This window comes from Betta splendens, chromosome 13, assembly GCF_900634795.4.
Source record: "Betta splendens chromosome 13, fBetSpl5.4, whole genome shotgun sequence".
Classification (NCBI taxonomy): domain Eukaryota; kingdom Metazoa; phylum Chordata; class Actinopteri; order Anabantiformes; family Osphronemidae; genus Betta; species Betta splendens.
In genome coordinates, this window is record NC_040893.2 from 4,319,509 (window position 1) to 4,340,452 (window position 20,944).

Consider the following 20,944-nt stretch of genomic DNA (forward strand, 5'->3'; position numbering starts at 1 on the left):
GGTGGAATTGCACGAGACTAGTAACAGTTTTGCATAGTTTATCATATTCTTTTTCAGAAATTTATTATGCCATTAATTTCAGATGAAAATGCTTCCCCAGATTTAAGATACTAGTTTTGCCACTGCCTCAGTTGTAGACATAAACTAGATGCACACCCTCCTAAGGACTGCAACTCTCAAAAGAGATAGGAGTAAAGATGATTTCTAACTTGTATCATTCTTTTTGATTAGGACAAAGTGCTTAAGTTGCACAAAAAAAGTCAGGCTTACATGTTTAATAATACATTTTATTCCATTAGTTTTGTTTTTGAATAATTGTACACTGGAATGTTACGATCCCCCTTCAGTAATTTAGTTAAAAATGCTCAATCTAGCCATTTTAAACCCCACATCCACACAACTGTTGCTAAATTGATGTCTGGGTACAAGAAATGAATAAAAGAGGTAAACAAAATACAAGAAAATGAAGAACAAATTTTTGAATAATGGTGGGAGTGAGAGAGAGAATGTAAATAAGGATGACAGGGTGGATGATCCAGGGGTATATGTTTGCAGCAGATACCACTTTAAAGGATCCAGTGGAGGATGTGAGGTGAGCCTCAAGCTGGCAGTCTCTGATCCCATTTTTATTTGTGTGAATTTCCGCTGCCACTGCACATCAGCTTCCAACCTGGACCTAAACACACTTGTAAGAATTGCTTCTACATAGCTTTTAAACTCTGAGTCCTTACGCTGGATTTAAATGGGCTGAAACAGGGCATGTGGACCCAGTGAGTTGTAGCTGCAATGGTGTAATGAAATAATAGGATCTTCAGAATGAACAAACAAATGCAATAGCCAAACCCGTTTACTGGTAGTAGTGCAGCTAAGAAAGCCTGCCCATCAATGTCAAATCAATAACCAAATTAGAGGTGAACAATGACAAATTACACTAAACAGTAAAAAACAAAACAAAAAAAAAGGCCAAGATAATGACAGAAATCCAATTCTGCTAATGATAACAGCAAGTAGTAGGGTAGTATTATCACCCCAGAGCCATATTTTGCTTTTCAGTAAATAACAAATGTTACCTAGTGCCACAAACAAGACAATTGTTCAAAGTCAATGTTGATTAGAGTAAATCACAAGAGCTGACAGGATTATACTGACTGCACTTATTAGCGATAAGATAATTAAAGAAACAAAAGCAAGAATCCCATTTGTGAACTGATGAACCGTTGCAATGCAAGTGTGAAGAAGGCCTGGAGGACGAATGAGTCTCGAGGGATGCTAAACTACCGGAGCTTGTACTACGGGAGACTGATGCGAGTGGCCTCGGGTCCTGGTTAAAACTAGGCTGATGATGACTGGCCACTGGATTCTACTGTACCCTGCAGTCATCCTGTACTTACTCTCATTACAGTTCAGCTTGGCGAGCACAACAGCGTCAGTGTAGTTTCTTTTCGTGTGTTTGACGTTTTTCCCCCACTTAATTAACTCTATATATAGATGATCCTCTCATACATAAATACACCACTGCTGCTCTGCTTCACCACTGGAAGAGGCTGACGTAGTCCTGTCGATGTACTGTATAGTCTCTGATGTAGTATACAGAGCGAGCAGGCAAGAACTCTTCAATCTTTCTCTGTAGCATAGATTTGGACTTTATGTTGGTAAATTCCTTTTTTTTTTAATTTGCCGGTTTTGTTTTGCCCGCTTTCTTTTTTTATGTTTTTTTTTTTTGTTTTTTTTTTTACAGGATTTCATATTTGTCGACCACAAACGAGGTTTCAGTAGAGAATCTAACGGGGCTGTCACCATCTACATGAGTCACTTTGGTAACCTGGGGACAAAAGACAAAAGAAATTGCATCTGTGTAAGTGGTTTATCTGACTCAACAATACTGTTACCCACGTGTAAATACAAATGACATTATCAAATAGTGTCCCTGTACTATTTTGCTCCATTAAATACAGAGATTTATAAGTAACCGAACTAATTCATAGTGTTAGGTACAAATAAACAATGTGATGTTGTGCCAATGACTGCATCTGAATTATTCATTCTGATAGAGAAACCACACAAATTTGAGCAGTCACATTTGTGCAGTGGTTTTGATGGTTACATCTTCACACTCAAATACAATGTTTACTACTACTTCTACTACTAAGTCAGAAACAGAAACCTATGAGACAGCATTTGTTCAGTAACCCACCTGTATGTCGCAGTAGTTGCGTTTGGACACAAAGGATACACCGATAGGGAAGAAGTCGTTGGGCTGTCCAGCAATGCTGAACTCCAGGCTGCCGGTTTTGTTATTGGCATCAATGACAGGTAGGCACCACTCCAGGATGTTTCTTCTGCTGTCATGTTTGTACTCTCCATCCAAGTCACCAATCACAGGAGTTCCTACACCAGACCTACACAAACATGACATGACAAATGGATCATACAGTATCATCATCACTGCAAAGTTTACAACATGAAGAAAATACAACATGGCAAAGTTATTTTGAGCATTGTACACAGCGCAGTAACTCCATTTGGCCAATCAAATAAAGCCCCTTTACCCATCACTTACACTGGCTGACTTTAAAATTAACATTAGATAACTATCTAGTAAGTTCAGAACATCAGAGCCATACATACACTTCAGACCTCAGCAGAAAACAGAGCGGAGCTGTAAGTAATGTCAATAATATCAATAAATGTAAATTAATGTTTGTGAGTTTAAAAAGCCCTGACTAGTTAGTAAACTTCTTATGCAATTACTAAAGTAATTGACAGCTCTGGTCCCATTAGAAAACATGGACAATAGATACGAGTGGCTAGAGCTAACAGTGTCTGTTTACTTACGGTACAGGGATGCTGATGACCACATCGTTGAGCTCGAGGCTCTCCTCCTGCAGCTCATATTCAATGTTAACATCACAGCCTGTACCACTCTCTGAAGGCCAGCAGTTTACTGTGAGACAGTTGAAGAGAGCGATGAAATTGTAGAAAACGTCTATTGTGCTGTAAGGTAATACTACATTCAATACTGCAGGTTTAGTGCCACAAAACTGCATTTTAAATAGAAAAACAATAGATTTGCATTTTGTTATGATATTTTCTGGCAATAACCACATTGGAGCTCAAAATATGAATAAGCAAGTTTATAACAAAGCTTACATTACTTACAACAACTATAACAATAACAAAAGCTACAATCTAAACATATCCAATACATTCCTGCTTTACAAATACCTTACTCCTAACCCCAGTCAACCTACTTTACCGGTCAGGTGGTAGCGTTTAGTAATTAAAGCCCCACCTTGCCTTTGTGCCCTAAAATTGCATTATTGGTGCTGGTGGTGGGAGTGTTAACAGCTTCTTTCAAGAACAGTCGCAAGTACAGAACGCTTTGCGGTACCCCTTTAGAAATACATACCGTACAAACGGTATCAGAAATCAAAGACAATCTGCAGGGAGTTATTTGTGTACCTGGTACGCCTGACTCAGTCACTCCAACAAGGTCTTACAGTATAATTGTGCCTTGTAACTTACTGTTTAATGGTATGAGGGACTCATCTGTAGTCTGTAGCCTCCACTTCAGTACACCAACATCATTGTTGAGAGGGAATGACTTCTCTGGATTCTTTAGTCCGATCACTGACTCTGATGTGAACAACTTCTTGTCCACATTGGGATGTGTCTAAACAGAGAAGACAAACTCACTCACTATCATTATTGTTTTCTTGCACTTAAACCCACAAGCTGATGTAGATACACCACACATTTGTTTATTGAAATACCAAAACCATCCCTCACGTAACTGTCACTAATCATGGTAAACCTACTTGAAGCTGCAATCCTTTGTTGTCATTATTGTTTATAATAAGGCGAATACGTCCATTCTTCTCATCTGTGACCCGGAGTGTTAGCATGCCCAGGACCTCCATATTCTGTAGGCCGCCATCACGTCCACAAGTCAGTGAAATCTTCTCCTCCTCACGTAGATGTACACTTGGAGAAAACACATCCAAACTGGTTTTAAGAGCAGATGAATGGTACATGACACTAAGTAGACAATATTCTCTCAACCTATTATCAAATCAAATGTAATGTGAATTATAAGAAAAACTAGCTTGGTTAGGACTAAAAAGACCCTTAAGTGCCCTTAAGTACATATTTTATGTGGGGTCAGTACTGCATACATAAAAGGAAAAAATGAATAGGCAATTACAGAAGACATTACAGAACAGCAGCATAGAGCCTGTGAAGAAGTTTTTCAATCTTCTGGAATGAAAAATAGTTAAACACATCAACCCTGATCAGCCTGTACCTCTCCACATTAACAGGTGGTGGCAGAACTTTTGATACATCCGAGCCTCTCTTTCCTGTGGTGGACATGATTGTTTCACCCTCAGACTTGAGCTTGTCAACAAAGTTGTCAACTTCTTTTCCTTTTGCACCCAGTTTCAGAGCCTTACTTGGTCCACTTGGTCTGAGAAGAAATATAAAGGCTTTATAAGTTTATCAGTACCTACTTTTATACTAACTGTAACAAGGTGAAACCAAATTGCAGTTAATATGTCTACCTGACTGATGCAGGTGTGATCTTTGGCTTTTCTGGCTCAACAATTGTGTCTGTGATGATAGATCCGGAGGAGACGCTGGTCATGCCAGCACTGCCAAAGCCACCAAAAGCTGGCAGCTTCTTTCCAGAGCGCTCAGCATCCCTCCTAGCCTGCTGCAGCTCCTTGGCCTTCCTTCTCATCTCTGCCTTGGCCTCTCTTTCCTGAGTCTGTACAAAAAAAAACAACAACAACGTTTGGATGACAAGTCTACCAACACTATACTTATTAGATGGCCCTCATTATCACACACAATTTTACATTAAAAAAATAAAAACGGATCGGTAATATTTGCTATATTCATATTTGCCAATATTTTTAGTATTGGCAAATATAGTTTAGTTATCCAGAAAACACAATGAAAAAAAATCAATCAAATCTTATCTTACCTCTCTGACAGCGCGGAAAACCTTTTCCTCATGAGAGTCCATCTCTGTGAAGGTGCGAATTTGAGCCAGGTTGACATTCTCTCTGTAGCCCAATGCCACAATTTCATCAAAGGCGAAAATCAAGTCAAAACAGTGCTCTGATATTTCACTCTCCTCCAACACACGGCAGTATTCTGGGATCTAAACACAAAAAAGTACAAAAATTTACAACCAACTAAGCCTAAAAGTTACAGTTTCATGTCATGACCTTAATCATAAACTTGTTGTAGAGTTATCACTTTTCCGGCAGCTTTAAGTTTTAATTAATAATTGATTTAATTAACGGCAGAGTTGCTGCATTGCATAGAATTAGGTTACACGCGTATACCTAAGTGTAAAGTGTAAAGTAAGCTCAGACCCTGATGTATTGCATTACACTGACAGGTATGTATTAGTGGCGCTGGGGTAGTTTTAACAATTGTGATGAAAATTTAATGTAGGTCTATTGTATTAAAATACAATTTGTTTTCACTACCTAAACATATGCCTACTGATTTTATGCTGGAAATTTACAGCAACAGTTAGATGCTGGCATTAGTATTATTGTTCAGTTACACAAAGACTGATAGAGATTTACTATAAATATAGTGCAAACATGTACAAGGGCAAATTTATTCAATTAGCAGTGCCTATTGTGTACCATTACCAATACAAGCACCAATATTAGCTCATAGCTTATTTTACCTGTAGTTGCACACTGGAAACCGATAAATCACTCAAGCATTTGTCAGTCCTTCAATATGTGACAATAATAACTTTATATGGAACTAATGGACATTAACTGATACAAACTACTGGCATAGCTGCATATTTCTTACCACACGCGAGAAAAGTCTGAGCGTCTCTAGGTCCTCCAGGATGTTACTGTTCTTGGTTGTAATGAGGACCATGTAAAGTTTCTCCAGGGGCTGATACACATAACGAACACTGTCTGTTTCCACGAAGGTATGCTGCTTTCCTGTGTTCATCAGTTTAGGGAATGCAGCCAGGAGACCCTCAATACGTGTCCGGGTCATTTCCACAAACTGCCGTGATACAATGGCCTTTCCAGCCTTGGTGCACACAGCCGCAGCCAACAGCACCTGTAGGTGTAAAAGAGACATTAATACTATTGCACCTACTGACCTTTAGATAAAACACTAACAACTTTGGTATGGGATGTTACCAAAAAGCAAAATCGAAACAGAGATCTAAAGAAACTTAGTAGGTAACTAAGGTAATTTTATTCTAACTACGCTTCTTAGATAGTGAGCATAGTAAATTCAAATTTTGATGAAATACTGGTGGTCACAAAACACGCCCTAAGCATCCTGCATCATGCAGTTCCCCACAATACGTATTTTGATCTGATGAGAAGTATGAGAGCAGCTGGTGCACAACAAATATACCAAGTCTGATAAGATTATTCATTAATTCTGCAGACCTTGATTTCTCTTAACGTCTATCTCAGAAGAAACAAGACAACTTTTAATAACATTTTTTTTGGATTATGTCCCTCTTGCAAGAGACAACGGCTCACGGTATGGACAGATAGGACATCACCTAAATAATTGGTAAATGTATTTTAATACAAGCAAGCCTCATAAATAAAACATTTTTTGGAACATGAACGGAACTACAACTATCAACACACAATGGATGGAACTGAGAATGAAGGACCAGGATTGGCTCTCAACTAAAACGAACTGTTGTTAGCGTCACCAGTCTACAGTAAAATGAATTTTATTATAACGAAGTGTTGTCTGGCCGACAACAACCTGACAGCAGGCAACGTTAGCTCGGATCCGGCTAGTGACAGGAGCTAACCCTGGAACTAGCTGTGAAGCTAGTTAACGTCAGCAATGTCTGCCCATCCAGTACCTCTTATCCACCTGAAATGTGCCTATGTATAAATATGCGACACGTCATTTGCTTAATTTTAACATCTAAATATTACCTGAAAGTTGTCAGCACAAAGGCAAGAAACGTCTATATCTACTCATATGTGGCTTTTAGACAAACTAGCTAGCTGATATCTACCATTAGCGACAAGCCATGTTAGCCACTGTTATGATATACTAGGCCCGAAAACAGACAGAAAAATATTTAGCGCCTTTCGACGCCCACTCACCATTTTGGTCGCTTTCTGTCGTACCGCTGTCTACAGTTTCTCTTGTCCCTCGCCTTGAGTGTTTTTAACCAGTCTGGAATAGCACGTTGCGAATGTACAGCTAACTTCTAGTTCTGTGATTGCGAGCTAGCGTCAATATGGCAGCAGTACAGAGCCACGTCTCCACCGGAAGTACAGAGCCAGCTCGGCCCACTGTAGAAACCAGTGACGTGTGCTCCAGCGTGTTGGCATTGTTCCATTAATTGTACAGTCGTGGCCAAAAGTTTTGAAAATGACACAAATATTAGTTTTCACAAAGTTTGCTGCTAAACTGCTTTTAGATCTTTGTTTCAGTTGTTAGCGTGATGTACTGAAATATTAATTTTGTAGTATATGCAAATTGTTGTTATAAAAACTCAAGCTAAAACTTTTGGCCACGACTGTATTCCTGTGTTTAATTGTTTCTTCTTACTTCGTCATGTTTTCATGCAAAAATGCGTTCGAAACTCACTAAATTAAAAGTTTTGCAAAGTCAACATGAACAAATATTGTTATAGTATTTAATTCAAAACATTCTTAAGCATAACTACAAAACTTAAACAAAGCAAGTATTTAACGTACCAAACATAAACACGTTCTTGCATAGCCACCTATGCAAAATGGCTCGTTTCATACATTCAACTAATTAATTTTGCTTTTAATTATATAAAAACTTTTGCGTTGCTGTAACAGTGCAGGGTGGTACACGTACTTGCCTTTGCAATGCAAAGTAAAAGATAGATCGATAGAATACATGGGGTCTCAGGGGGGCTGGAGAGGTCGCCAGTTGCAGGACAACACAGAGAAACAACCATTCACACACTTACGGGCAATTCAGAGTGACCAATGGGCATGGTTTTGGACCTGGAGAGAACATGCAAACTACACACAGAAAGGCCACCGGGAAAGAAGGAATTGAACCCAGTACCTCCTAGCTGTGAGGCGACACTGCTACCCACCGCACCACCCTGCTGCAACAAAACTATCGATGCAGAAAATATCTTAACATTTTAACACTTAATGCTGGTATAAATTTACTAAACATGATTAAACTCATATTGGTTGCTTTCAGTACGTTACATTAGTATGAGTACAATGTATACACTGTAAGTATATTGCTTATGACACCACAAAGCATAAAGTAACGCTGAATGGATGTTGAAGAAAAAGTAAGTAATAAATAAGTAACTTTATTTTGGTTTCTGACAACATCATGAAGATCAACTAACTATTAGTTCAAATTGAGCATTGTTTAAATCCCAGTCAACCTAGCCTTAAGGCAATAAGTGTGCTCTAATCTAATGGAATATTTTTTTGGCCATAGCACAAGCTACCATCAGTATTCATTTAGATTCAGCATTATTATCTGAAGGTTTTTGATGAGTACGTGTATGCAACTTCTATAAACATCTCTGATGTCCACATGAAATTTAGTTGTGCTATATTCCTTAACTGTCTGTTTTGTTCTTTTTTTAAATTTCGAAATTACCTTTTATTTAACATTTTGTATAAAATAAAAAAAATTAATTAAAAATAATTGAAAGGCTTAAAAAATAACTACTACAAGGAGGTGAGTGGAGAGGAGGTGGCACCACTAGTAGTACTTTGGCATATGCTCAGAAAAAAACTGAGGAGAGGCAAGGGTGGACAGGAGATATTTGATGGTGTTATCTGCCAAATATTACCAGCTCAATTCCTCTCAAGCTGGTACTGCAAACTTGGGTGAAGCACCATATTCAAGCCTAACATAACCCATAATGGAACAGCACTTTCAGCAAAATTAGTAACATCAAAGTGGCATGAACTGGAGGTTGGAATAATCACTGGCTGCACTTTTTCAGTGATTGTTTTTGTTTTGGTGATGAACAGGTTGGAAGAATCTAATGAACCTAAGGTTCCAAGTCCAGATCATTGATCCATCTGTCATCTACCAATTCTTATCTTCATAGATGACCTATGGAGGTTGGAGGCTGCAGTGGAACAGTCACAGCCCTGGTACAGGAAGAACTAGGCTAGGAATTCTAACATACTTTGGGAAAAGGATAAAAGATGAAGATGATGTCACTGAACCAGGTGTCCAAGTTCCATCACAACAAGATCTAAGGCAATTGCCAGGTGCCAAAAGTCCCAACCCATGAATGCAAACAATCAGCTTGAAAAGAGCAAACAGTGACAGTGCTAGGGAGCAAACAACACAAGTGTTCTCAGCAAATAGCCAAGAACCACCCTTAGGAATGGTTTGTTGTCAGAGACAACAAAGTGCGCTGCCGTGCTGAAACTCACCTTGCCATGGGAGGAGTGGATTGAGGACGTCTTTGAAAAGAGAGAGATACGAAAGCATCAGCAACTGCCACAGCCAAGCTTGTAGACAAAATTGATTAGGATGCAGACGCTTTACATGGAGCCTTGCAGAGCTTATTAAGCAATTACAGGCAAAATGGGGAGAAGATCCATTTTTAACAGTACAGAGGCATAGAGAGTAGAGAGACCCTCTGAATAATGAAGTCAGTCTGTAGAAAAACACTGCCAGGGCCCAAGAGGAGGCCTGATAATACCTCTGGCCCACCTGAGTAATGGCTGATGTTCAAAAGGACAGGAAACACCACTGATGATGTTAGTTTTTATGTATCAGAAGATGTTTCATTATAACAATGGTTGGCAATGTGAAGATCCATTATCATTGTTATTTACATTTTAATAACATTTAGGTAATGTGTACTGTACAATAAATAAATAAAATGTATGCTGTAATAAAATATTCACTATTTCATATTACATTTAAAGTATAATTTAGAGGTACTGGTACTAGATTTGCACTATTGCCCTTTAGGTTTGTAACCAGAAAGAAAAATTGTGCATCTTAATCCACCACATTTTGATCATGTCAATATCAATGTCAGAGTCTTCATTGGTAATTGGTTCCAATTATAAAAATACACATTTTTTTCATAATTACAAGACAAGCATGAAATGAAATTCAACAGCCCCAATTTCAATACTACTAAACTACTGTCTTAGCTGGAATTTTGGGTCATTTAAGTCAGAAGTAGTTAGATATATGAAGTATATTCAAGTAGCCTAAAGGATATTGAACTCATGTAGCGACTGAGCTGTGATTGTATATTAAGAAAATACACAAGCTTGCAAAATACAAACTTACAAAAATAAGACTTTTATTTTATCTGAACGTGACCTCCTCTACGGTTTCCGCATAAGGAAACAGCCGACACGGAACAAGGAAATGACATCTAGCCGAGACAGGACCTCCGTGTTCATTCATGGAGCTGCTATAGGAGTACACCACTCCCACCGTGTCCCAGTCTTTTACAGCAGTTCGTGAAACTACTCTTGAACAAAATGCGCCGCTTAGTCGCACCGACAGAGTGAAGCGAAACGCGGACATGTCGGAAGAAGCACAATCTCTGGTAGGTTTTTCTACAGATACAGCCATCGTACGTGAAGTACGCCATATCGCGACCCAGCACACACGGGGAACGCCATTTCCGTGTTCGGCGTCGGTTGGAGTGCGACCATTGGTTAATATCGGTGCCTGTTTTAGTTTTTGGTTTCCCATTGGACAGGAAGGGCTTTCTGTCATTGCAGACAGAAAACAGGAGGGAAAGGTCGTTAAGAAGTGTTCAAAAGTTAAACATATGCAGTTATTTTTATCGCGTTCTAGGTAATTTAACGTCTACTTTTTACATTATTAGCTGTTTGATCTATTACTAGAAGAAACCAATGTAGAGTATTATGTTTGTGGAAATAGGTTCCAGTCAAAAGATTGTCACATCTGTGTCCCATGGAGCCTAAGGATTTAAGGTACCTCGGCTAGAATTAGGCTAATAAATCATATTCACGCCAAAACAAGAGCACCACCTCTTACTCTCTTACCGTCAGTATTAGTAGGTTATGTCACATGATGCTGGATCATTCATTTTGACTAGTGGTGAGACAATATTTTTCAATGTCCAAATACAGCTAATAATAATAAACTGAAACTTTATTGATCCCAGCAGTGCAGGAAATTTATCTCTGCCTTTGACTCATCTATGCATGAGCTGGCCTAACAGCTCTGGCATAAAACAGACTATGTAAATAATCTAAATAAAAAAATAGTACTAGTAATATTATGAATTACATTTAACATACATAGGGTACAAAACAAAATTATCTCATAACGTAACATAAATATTAATCATCCACACTCCATAGGTCATCTATTAAATATTATTTTTAAAATATTGTTCTCATTTACTTTTTATCATCTATTATAGCAAAATGATGCTTATCCTCAATCAGTTATTATTGGTTTCTCAGGTGCACTTTTATTTCTGCCAACTGGAAGCTTTGAACATATTGTACCAAGCTTGACTCTGCATATATTAGTATTCTCTTACAACTGTGTATTTAGCATTAATAATACTCTTTAAACTATGGTTTGGGACCAAAGTAGGACCTCCAAAGACTGACCATTTTGACACATTTGCTTGGTACTTAACACAGCTACTGAGGTTTTGTACTTATGCACGGTTGGTTTTATATTCTTTATTATAAATAAATTACAGTAAAAATAGTGTTAGGTAAAACAGTTTTTTGTCATAGCCTGTAGCATCTGGCTTATGATTGACAGAAGAACATTCAGATACAAGGCCTGCTCATAGATGACTTTGTGACCACACCTCATATAAAAGACCCTCCTTAGCTGCCCCTCCCTGCCTCTTGTAACGGACTGAATTGGAAAACTTATCTTTTGGAACCAGAGACGTCTTGGGGTGGAGTTTCTGAAGGAGGGAGGAGGATTGGGGGGCATCTGGTTAAAAAAAAGACCACTGTTCAGTGGCTATATGACCTCAGCAGATCTACTTACAGAGACACAGCAGGCAGTCCCAGCCGCACAGCAGACACAATAGGCTCACAGTGCAGACTCTTAGTACGAACACAGAATTATGGATGAAGCACCTTACAAGTATATCAGGGTGAGGCAAGAATAGAAGGACTACTTTTATATAGTTTTGGTTAAAATATGCTGTGAAATGTTAAGCAGAAGGAAAGTTTAAATTTTTTACACTAACTTCTCACTTGTCCCTGCAGGATGGAAATGGCAAGGTTAGCCGAGTCATCCGGATTGGAACACGCAAAAGCCAGGTAAATAAATCTAAATATGTCTGCATATGAGCCTGTTTGGTTATGTTTAACAACTATAAGGCATCATAAGGCCTTTGCTAATGTTCAGTGTTTATTTATGGAGTCTTCAACTGGGAGTAGAGCATCAGTAACTCAGTTAAGTATGAACTAACTGATGCATCATTTCTTTGTGCTGGTTTTGATATAGATTTTCAGAGCTCCTACTGCAGAGATAAGATAGTTTCAGCTCATCTCATGTCTTTATTTTGTTTTTTTTTATTGTATCCTGTCTATCAGCTTAGAATTTAACATAGTCCACTAAAACCCTCGCTGTGACAATTTTTCTATTACAAAATTATCACAACGAAAATACGAATACAGAGACACTGTCATTGAGACACTGTCTCAGATACAATGCATACCAACAAGTCTTGATGACTAGATACATTGAAATTCTGGCTGAGGAAGAGAAGTGTCTTTATAAGACAATGGTTCCTCTTGAAGTCTGCCATATTGCCTTGATGCTCACTGACTCTGTGGATGGGTTCCATTGTTTTGCACTGTGTCCCTCTGTCCAGTTGGCTCGCATCCAGACTGACAGTGTGGCTGACAAGTTGAAAAAGCTGTATCCTGACATTCATCTGGATATAGGTAAACTGTTTTCTTTTAGTTTTGTATTCAAGCTTATAATGCTGCAATGCAACTTGAACACATCTGATGTAGTCTCTTGAAGTTTGAACAAAGTGTCATTGTTGGCTGTGGATGTGGATGCTAGGTGGTGTTATTTCAGCTAGTTGACATTAGTTGGCAATGGTGTATGGAAATATCAAAGCACCACAGATTTGGCTAAATAAGTAAAACAAATAATTTGTCTTTGTTCTTTTCAGTTGCCATGTCAACAACAGGAGATATTGTCCTTGACAGGGCTTTATCAAAGGTAAGGATTGTTTAAATTGGATATTTATACACTCAAACTGTTACTTTATGCTGTCTATAGGAACTTAATCTATAAATGACTTGTTTTTAAAAAAGTGATAAATTATGATATTAAAAGGGCCAAGTACAATATGCAATATAAAAAGGTCAGTCAGTATAATCCAGCAGTATGCAGGACCAAATGCATAGTGTGACACAAAGGATGTTTGTCATTGCAGATAGGAGAGAAGAGTCTTTTCACCAAAGAATTGGAGAATGCTCTGGACAAGAACGAGTGAGTGGATGCAATGTGGCTGATACCCGTCGTCTCACCAGCTGTCAGGCTTTACCTGATACACTATCGATTATATAGTTTGTAGTCTGTAATGTAGACTGTTTCATAGTTGTGTAATGCCATTATTCAACATATTTAAAAAAGGCTAGCCATTACTCTTCACTTTCTCTCTACATTTTCGTTGAACAAAGTCATATTTTTTTACAACATCTTATTTTCCAGCTACTTCATCCTCTCAAAGCTCCATAGTTCAGATAAAATTCATGCAGTTGGAAACTCTTTGATTTTTCCTGCAGCTTCAGATGTAGTTGGTGTTTGTTCTGCAGCTGCTTTGAACATCTGAACAGCTGAGCGGCTGTATTACACCATCAAACATGGCAGTGGCACACACACATGACTGTGTCTCACTCTGCTCTGCAGGGTTGATCTTGTCGTTCACTCGTTGAAAGACCTTCCCACCGTTCTGCCCCCAGGATTCACCATCGGAGCCGTCCTGAAGTAAGTGTGCTCACACGGGCAAAGGAGCCTGGACACATTTATTTATAACATATTCAACCGTTCAGAATCACAGAATATGAAGACAACATTTGGAAGTCAGAACAAACAAAAGGACCAGGGAAGTCAATGTCTTTACTATGGAGCAGTGTTTTGATGATTTCATGCTAGTCCACTGCTCCACAGATTAAGAAAAGGTACAGATTTTTTCAAGTCTGTTTCAAAGTAACAGTTGCCCACTTGAGTTGAATAAGTCTTCAATTTACCTTTAGAAACATATTTGAATACATTGAAAACATACTGTTGATATAGGTGGAGCCTCTCTGTCCCTTTTGCCCTCTCTTAGATCTGCCCCTGCATCCTCCAGTTATCTTAAAACATAAAAGACAATTTCAAAATTAGGCAGGTCTGTCTCATGTCTTGCTCTGTCTGTCTGTAAAATCACATAGGTTTCTTCCAAAAGATAATAAGACGATGTACAAACAAGAGGCATATTGCTCACGTTTCATTTCCATTTGAAGAAAAAAAAATAGTTTTCTAATAGAAAAGCCTTTCTTGGCTATTACAGCAATCAAACATTTCCTGTAATTGCTGACAACCTTTTTGCATGACTCCACAACCCTTTGAGGTTGGAAGGGCTTTTCAATAAAAGATGAGTAATTATTTTTTCCACAATGTTATCTTATTATCTTTTCGAAAAGCCTGTGTCATTTTCGGTTATTTTCGCTTTGGTCTCGATTGTATTTATGCATGTATGTATATTTTATAAGTATTATGTTATATTTGATTACTTTTATTTCCTGAACAGGATGTACATTTAGTGTGGGTGGCGAGGGGTAAATTTTACTGTATCTTAATTCCAAAGTGAAATAAAGTCGGGTCCAGTTTTGGAGACAGCTGTTGTATCTACTGTGCAATCTTACTTTGGTTACCTGTGACCACTCCTTCAATGCTTTTCCTACTTTCAGGAGAGAGAACCCACATGATGCTGTTGTTTTACATCCCAAAAATGCAGGAAAAACTCTTGACACTCTTCCACAAAACAGGTACATCCCCACAAACATCTTTAATACTTGTTTTCACCCTTGTCTAACTTACAATGATTTTCTAAAATGTGTTTTTGTGTAGTGTGGTTGGCACCAGTTCACTGCGCCGCGCTGCTCAGCTGAAGAAACGATTCCCCCACCTGGAGTTCAAAGACATTGTATCCTTTTAGAAGGGTGACCATAGATACTCATGAGAGAAGGTGGACAGGTAGTGCGGATACTTGTTTTTGTCCTTAGCTGTTGTCTTCAGCGTGGGAACCTGAACACCCGCCTGAAGAAGTTGGATGAGAAAGATGACTTCGCTGCCATTATTCTCGCTGCTGCTGGCCTCTGGAGAATGGGCTGGGAGAACCGGATCAGTCAGGTACAGTACCTAATCACATCAAGCTGGCTGTATCAGTCTCAGACTTATCCCTGTCAAAATGCTCTGTTTTATGCTGGTAGATCCTGGAGCCTGAGGACTGCATGTATGCTGTTGGACAGGTAATAACCAGAATAGAAACTATTACTTAATTGTTAAGAGAAAAGTAATAGATAATAACACCCTACTGGCACGTGTGTGTATGTGTATTAAACCGCTGAAATAAAATGGCATTTGTTATTCAGGGTGCTCTGGCAGTGGAGGTTCGGGCCAGAGACGCAGACATCCTCGAGATGGTCTCTGTCCTCCATGACCACGACACTGTGCTGCGCTGCATAGCTGAGAGAGCCTTTCTCAGACACTTGGTACACCATGCACACACTCTGTTTCTCCAACATGATCCATTTGACAAAATCAAAATTTATACATTTTGTCATCTCTAGGAGGGCGGGTGCAGCGTGCCAGTGGCTGTTCACACTGAAGTGAAGGATGGCCAGGTAAGAGTAGCAGCTGCCATCAGAGTCCATCATTTGTTCATAACCAAATAAAAACCCAGTGATTTGTAGTCACTGACTTATAAGATGCTGTGATGTAACTCACAAACAAAGAAGGTTTCACTTTATTTAAATTTTTTGCACACACATAAGCTGCACAGCATCTTAAGTACAAACAGGAAAGACATCCATGATCAACTAACCTGTTGATGGACATTGTTTTGGACAAGACATAGATTGTAAAACACAGATATTGGAGCCTTCATATCTATAGAGTTTCCTGACTGAGATTAATAAAGTATAGGAACCAAAATACAGCTGAAGTATATCAGAAGATTCTTTACTGAAAGTCTAGAGCAGATCTGATAGCATTGTAAAAAAACATGTTAACAAGGGTTAAAAAAGGTTGGCCTACAAAAACGGAGTTTGCTCTGCCTTGATTGCACTTAATGTAGATGAGTGGCGTAACCTTTTAAAGCGACCAAGTTAGGATACAAGTTGACTGTTTTTTAATTTGTTTTTACAGCACCAAACCTATTTGAAGTGCCAAACATGTTAAACTGTTGAGAGGTGTTAGATCAAGAAACAGCAAAAGACAGATTATTCCTTACTGCTAAAGAGTAAAAGTTTGGAACTTTTTGCAGCTCTACCTGACTGGAGCAGTGTACAGCTTAGATGGATCAGATAGTCTGAAGGACACCATGCAGACCAGCATCAATGCCGATGACGAGGTAAACGATGGCTGCTTCTTTAAGGTAAACCTCAACAGTCTCTGTTAAAGAATCTTTATTGTCAATGTGTTTATGTGTGTGACAGAGTTTGGAGGAGGTGGACGAGCAAGTTCAACGAGTGGGAGTCACAGCCCACAAGATCTCAGGTGAAGTCCAGAACCGAGCAGAGCGGCTGGGGGTGGACCTGGCCAACTTACTGCTGAGCAAAGGAGCCAAGGAGATCCTGACGGTCGCTAGGCAGCTTAATGACGCCAGATAAACCTGCGGATTTCACCAGGTTGTTGAGCCACAGCTTTCTGTCCAGTAAAAACTGGAAGTCCTCTGTTTTGTCTCCACTAGCAATGCTGTGACTTTCTCAATCAGCAGCAGGGAAAATGCAAAGGGTTTAAAAGACTACTTGGATCATAGTTGTGCTAAAAATAAATTTTAAATTGAATGCCACCTGGTTCAGAGTCACTGCAGTGTGTAGCATTCGTCCATACATATGGTACCACAAGAAGCCTGAGCCTCGTAGAGACTGCCTTACTGAATTTATCATCAGAAAACACAGTGGCCTTAAAGCGTTGTTCAGTCTGTGAGCATGTTTTTACTGTAGCAAGTACAGTTTCGTTTCATAGTACAATAAGAAATGTAAATGTAACCTTAATCCTTCATTTGTCAGTTCTGAACCTTATGTTTCTAATAAAGAACCTCCGTAATGAAGGTATTAGTTATAAATGGAGTGTTTCCTTATGCTGGCCTCATAACACAGTAATTGCTTTTCTTCATGATTTTATGATGAATGTTAAATTATGAAGTGAACGCAACATGCTTTTAGAGTGTGCTCTCTGCCTCTTGTGTTCATTTTAAATACAACACTGGAAAATAATTCCACGACACACACACACACATCTGGATTACTCTGCGCCATCCCACTGACTGTGAACGTGTAGTTAAAAACAAGGCCAAACAAATGTTCACTTTTCCAATGTGTGGAAATCTGACAGATATGGGTTGAATTAATGTAGCGCTTTCATAAACCTGTACCTTGCATCCCAGAACAAGCAGGTCTAGAATGACTGTTGTTCTTCTAAGGTGTATTTCTTCAATACAGACAGTTTTTTTTTCATAAATCATTGATATCATGCACTTGTTACTGATTCTGTTTCAGTAACAAGTGCATGATATTGTATTTCTTTAATTTGATTGACTATTATATAAGCATGCATTTTTTTAAGCCTATGTAAGGTTATGTTAGCTATATTTGTTTATTGTCTGTATGATCTACAGTATATGAGGTCACCTAGAGCAGTCCGTACTCTTACACTATTGAGTTTAACGATAAAGTACTGCGTGAAGCGTCCACTCATCCCATCAAAAATACTGATTTCAAGAACAAATGTCAATAAAGCTGTGCGTTCTACCCATTTAGTCTTGGTGCCTAGGAGAATTAGTGTTTGAAAGGGTTGAAAGTATCCTCTGATTGTACTTATCCTAAGTACCTCATGCTTTGGTTGTTAGCAAATAATATGTAAATGAATAAAGCAGTGATAATGGTGACCGGTTCAAATGTAGAGTGCTGTAGTGGTGCCTCGCAATAGGAAGGACTTGGGTTCATGGCGAGTTTGAATGTTCTCACCATGGTTTACAGTGGGTAGTACTCCAGTTCCCTCTCCCAGGTCAGAGTCAGTTTGTTCAACTGGAAATTTATCCATAGGTGTAAATGTGAATGATTGTCTATCTATCTGGGGTTTTGTAATGAACTGGCAACCAATCCAGGTTCCTAAAACACCCTGAAGTCACTAGGACAATGGTTTAACTAAAAGTTCCAAATTACGGTGTTCTACAAGCTATAAAGAAAAAATGAGTGTGCAAAATCTTTTATTTAGAGCCAATAGGAAGGCTGGTTGCTAAACAAATACATTAGGATGGCACAAAGCCCTGTTGGTAAACAAAACATAATGAGTATCCTTGGTATTTGTTCCAGAAATGTCCAGCAGCTTGTCCTCCTCATGGCCCCTAATCCAGTCAAACTGCAGTATTCCGTACTGAGTTGTCCCACTGAGGCTCAAAGTAGCAAAACTGTTTTGAGCAGCCATTGGGATCACGTGATGGAAGAGGGTGGAGGTTTCACTCACAGTGTCTTTTCTCTGGATCTTCTGCACCACCCTCTGATGTACTGACAGGTGCTCAGGTAGCACTGATTGGCCCAGTGACCCTGAGTCAAGGCAGCGATCAGGAGGTTCTGGATGGATAGTCCTGTTGTGCTGAATGGGAAAGCTGGACAGGTTGGCTTTAGGAGCAAAAGACCTATTCCTGTGGGTGTTCAGATGTAGCTTTCCAGTATTTAAATAGTGTGATGAATTCTTTATAGTGTCTTTGTATTTCCTAAAGAGTCTTAAGGCCTTTGGGTCAAGAGGAGGCACTGCTTGCTTTGTGAAGTTCTTCTCTTTGGAGAGGAGGAACACTTTATCTCTGACTGGGGAACCTCCACTGGGAGCAAAGTCTGGTTGGGGTTGGTCAGTGACTGGAGGATCAGACATCTGAGGATGACAAGTCCAATCCTGGGGCTGTGTAAGTGGTGTATAAATGGTACTATCAAGTCCTGCAGGTATGGCAACACAAAGAATGTGACAACCCTTACATGCTTTTCTTCATATTAATTAGATCAAGTTTTTAAAATTGTTAAAAATCACACAGACCTGTTACAGTATATGGTATACAATTATTCTACTACACGATGCCATGCATTTCAGTACTGAATGAATATAAAGAGGATGCAGCATGACAACAGTAACCTCTAAAAGTACCTGCATACAGGAAGCTTCACTAGATGTTTGCCAACTCTATAGAAATGAAAAATAAAAAAGGGGGCATTCTAATTATTCACCTTTAGTCACGACAGCAGATGTTTTCTGTTTCGTGGTCACAGAAAGAAATGGAGGTGAGCGGGTGTCACAGAGCTTCGTGTCCAAATCTTCCCCAGTGTTGTGACCTAATGTTGAGCTAGAAAATCCCATTTTAGATGATTTGGTATTATTCATGGGTCTTTGTGTGTTAGAAGCATCAACACAAAGCATCAGATCGCCCTGCATGTTTGAACTTCTTTCTGGGCCAATGATTGAAATAACATTGTTCCTTTCAAGCTTCATTTCTTCATAATATATTGTTCCAGTGTTTGTCTGAATGTTGTGGGAAGATTTCAGGAGATCAGTCCCAACCATCTTCCCTTCTCTCCTCTCATCCATCCTGTCCTTTTCCTCCTCTCTCTTCATTATTCCCTCCAGCTTTCTTAGAGGATCTTTCTCATCTTCCTTCTCCTTCTTTATATCTGATTTAGTCTCTTGTCTCTTCTTCTCATCTACAAATTCATTTCTCTTCCCAATCACATCAGCTGTTCTTTCTTCTTCGTCTGCCTCCTCTTTGTCGAACCAGAAAATTCTTGTTTTGAAATCCTCCTCATTGTGTGTTGTGCTTTCCAGGTCAGAAAGGATTACATCATTCGAACTTTCTGTTTGGCTGTGTACCTTCTTCTTCATCCCCCAGCTCCGGATCACAGAGTTGGGAATGTATCCGTCTGGAGCTACTGGCCATTTTAAAGGCTCCATCTTTAGTCCACACGTTATGTTGATACAGCTCGATCTTCAACCCTAGTCCTCAGTTTGAGAACCAAACTGTATGCTCACCCTAGGAAGCACAATAATTATTGTTTCACCTGACACTTCTACCTGAGACATTTCAGTTTGGCTCATTCCTGTACATTGACTTAGCTTTCAGTTCTTCTCCCCTGCATTTTGATTTTAGATCTAAACATTTTGTTTAGAATTTTAAAAGCAGTTCAAAAAATGCACACTGAAATCATGCATTTTATGTGACCACGTGCTTAAAAACAAACAAAATATGGCATAGAAATAATAATAATGAGGCTGCAAATTTTCCATCCATCCATTTTCTAACACTTAATCTGTTATGCGGGGACGCAGGGGGTGCTGAAGCCTGTCACAGCTATCTACGGGTGAGATGCAGGGTACACCAGCTGTTACTGTTATATATAATCTGTATTTAAAGATTTGGATTAGAATCTCTGTCGGTATTTAAATAGAGCTGTGTCTTAAAGGTTACAACTTACATGATGTTGGTTTTCTAAACTGATATCAAAGGTGGAAATGATTGTTAAATTAAACCGCAAATTTTAATTCCACAGGTGGTTAGACATTTATTGAACAGCTTGAAAAGCTTCTAGCTAGTCATGATTTGTGAAAGAAAATACTGTAAATTTCAGAAAATTTAGGAATTTTTTATTTATTATTGTTTTTATTATCAGATTTATTATTAGAATTATTCATTTATAAT

The 20,944-nt window shown here is 38.9% G+C and overlaps 3 protein-coding genes across 4 annotated transcripts; 1 reads left to right on the forward strand and 2 right to left on the reverse strand.

Moving 5' to 3' along the window:
* Positions 1–266: 266 nt before the first annotated feature.
* arcn1b (archain 1b) lies at positions 267–7,318 on the reverse strand. The gene is made up of 10 exons (XM_029170278.3): positions 7,134–7,318; positions 5,842–6,105; positions 4,985–5,164; positions 4,560–4,765; positions 4,304–4,465; positions 3,819–3,984; positions 3,526–3,673; positions 2,836–2,944; positions 2,195–2,399; positions 267–1,822 (listed from the first exon to the last, which is right to left on the reverse strand). Exons 1-10 carry the CDS (start codon positions 7,134–7,136, stop codon positions 1,733–1,735), a joined length of 1,533 nt encoding a protein of 510 aa, XP_029026111.1. The 5' UTR covers positions 7,137–7,318; the 3' UTR covers positions 267–1,732.
* Positions 7,319–10,381: 3,063 nt separating this feature from the next.
* LOC114867724 (porphobilinogen deaminase-like) lies at positions 10,382–17,435 on the forward strand. 2 transcript variants are annotated; one of them, XM_029170628.3, is made up of 14 exons: positions 10,382–10,576; positions 12,243–12,296; positions 12,854–12,926; positions 13,163–13,212; positions 13,430–13,485; positions 13,906–13,983; positions 14,949–15,026; positions 15,109–15,184; positions 15,277–15,390; positions 15,471–15,509; positions 15,633–15,752; positions 15,831–15,884; positions 16,526–16,612; positions 16,698–17,435. In XM_029170628.3, exons 1-14 carry the CDS (start codon positions 10,553–10,555, stop codon positions 16,869–16,871), a joined length of 1,077 nt encoding a protein of 358 aa, XP_029026461.1. In that variant the 5' UTR covers positions 10,382–10,552; the 3' UTR covers positions 16,872–17,435. The 2 variants fall into 2 exon arrangements, with proteins under 2 accessions (XP_029026461.1, XP_029026460.1); XM_029170627.3 differs by lacking the exon at positions 10,382–10,576 and adding an exon at positions 11,978–12,127.
* Positions 17,436–18,459: 1,024 nt separating this feature from the next.
* Positions 18,460–20,391, reverse strand: LOC114867723 (uncharacterized). The gene is made up of 2 exons (XM_029170626.3): positions 19,482–20,391; positions 18,460–19,196 (listed from the first exon to the last, which is right to left on the reverse strand). The coding sequence occupies exons 1-2, from the start codon at positions 20,197–20,199 to the stop codon at positions 18,502–18,504; spliced, it is 1,413 nt and encodes a 470-aa protein (XP_029026459.1). The 5' UTR covers positions 20,200–20,391; the 3' UTR covers positions 18,460–18,501.
* Positions 20,392–20,944: the final 553 nt, after the last annotated feature.

What these genes read in the sequence shown, in the direction of transcription:
- LOC114867724 (XM_029170627.3), top strand. Translation starts at nt 12,098, where the DNA reads ATGGATGAAGCACCTTACAAGTATATCAGG. An exon ending in CACCTTACAAGTATATCAGG is followed by an intron (nt 12,128 to 12,242) that starts GTGAGGCAAGAA and finishes TTGTCCCTGCAG; the next exon opens with GATGGAAATGGCAAGGTTAG. An exon ending in TTGACAGGGCTTTATCAAAG is followed by an intron (nt 13,213 to 13,429) that starts GTAAGGATTGTT and finishes TTGTCATTGCAG; the next exon opens with ATAGGAGAGAAGAGTCTTTT.
- LOC114867723 (XM_029170626.3), bottom strand. Translation starts at nt 20,199, where the DNA reads ATGGAGCCTTTAAAATGGCCAGTAGCTCCAGACGGATACATTCCCAAC. An exon ending in ATCTGCTGTCGTGACTAAAG is followed by an intron (nt 19,197 to 19,481) that starts GTGAATAATTAG and finishes CCATACCTGCAG; the next exon opens with GACTTGATAGTACCATTTAT.
- arcn1b (XM_029170278.3), bottom strand. An exon ending in TTTTCCGCGCTGTCAGAGAG is followed by an intron (nt 4,766 to 4,984) that starts GTAAGATAAGAT and finishes TTTTTTGTACAG; the next exon opens with ACTCAGGAAAGAGAGGCCAA. An exon ending in GCAACTACTGCGACATACAG is followed by an intron (nt 1,823 to 2,194) that starts GTGGGTTACTGA and finishes TTTTGTCCCCAG; the next exon opens with GTTACCAAAGTGACTCATGT.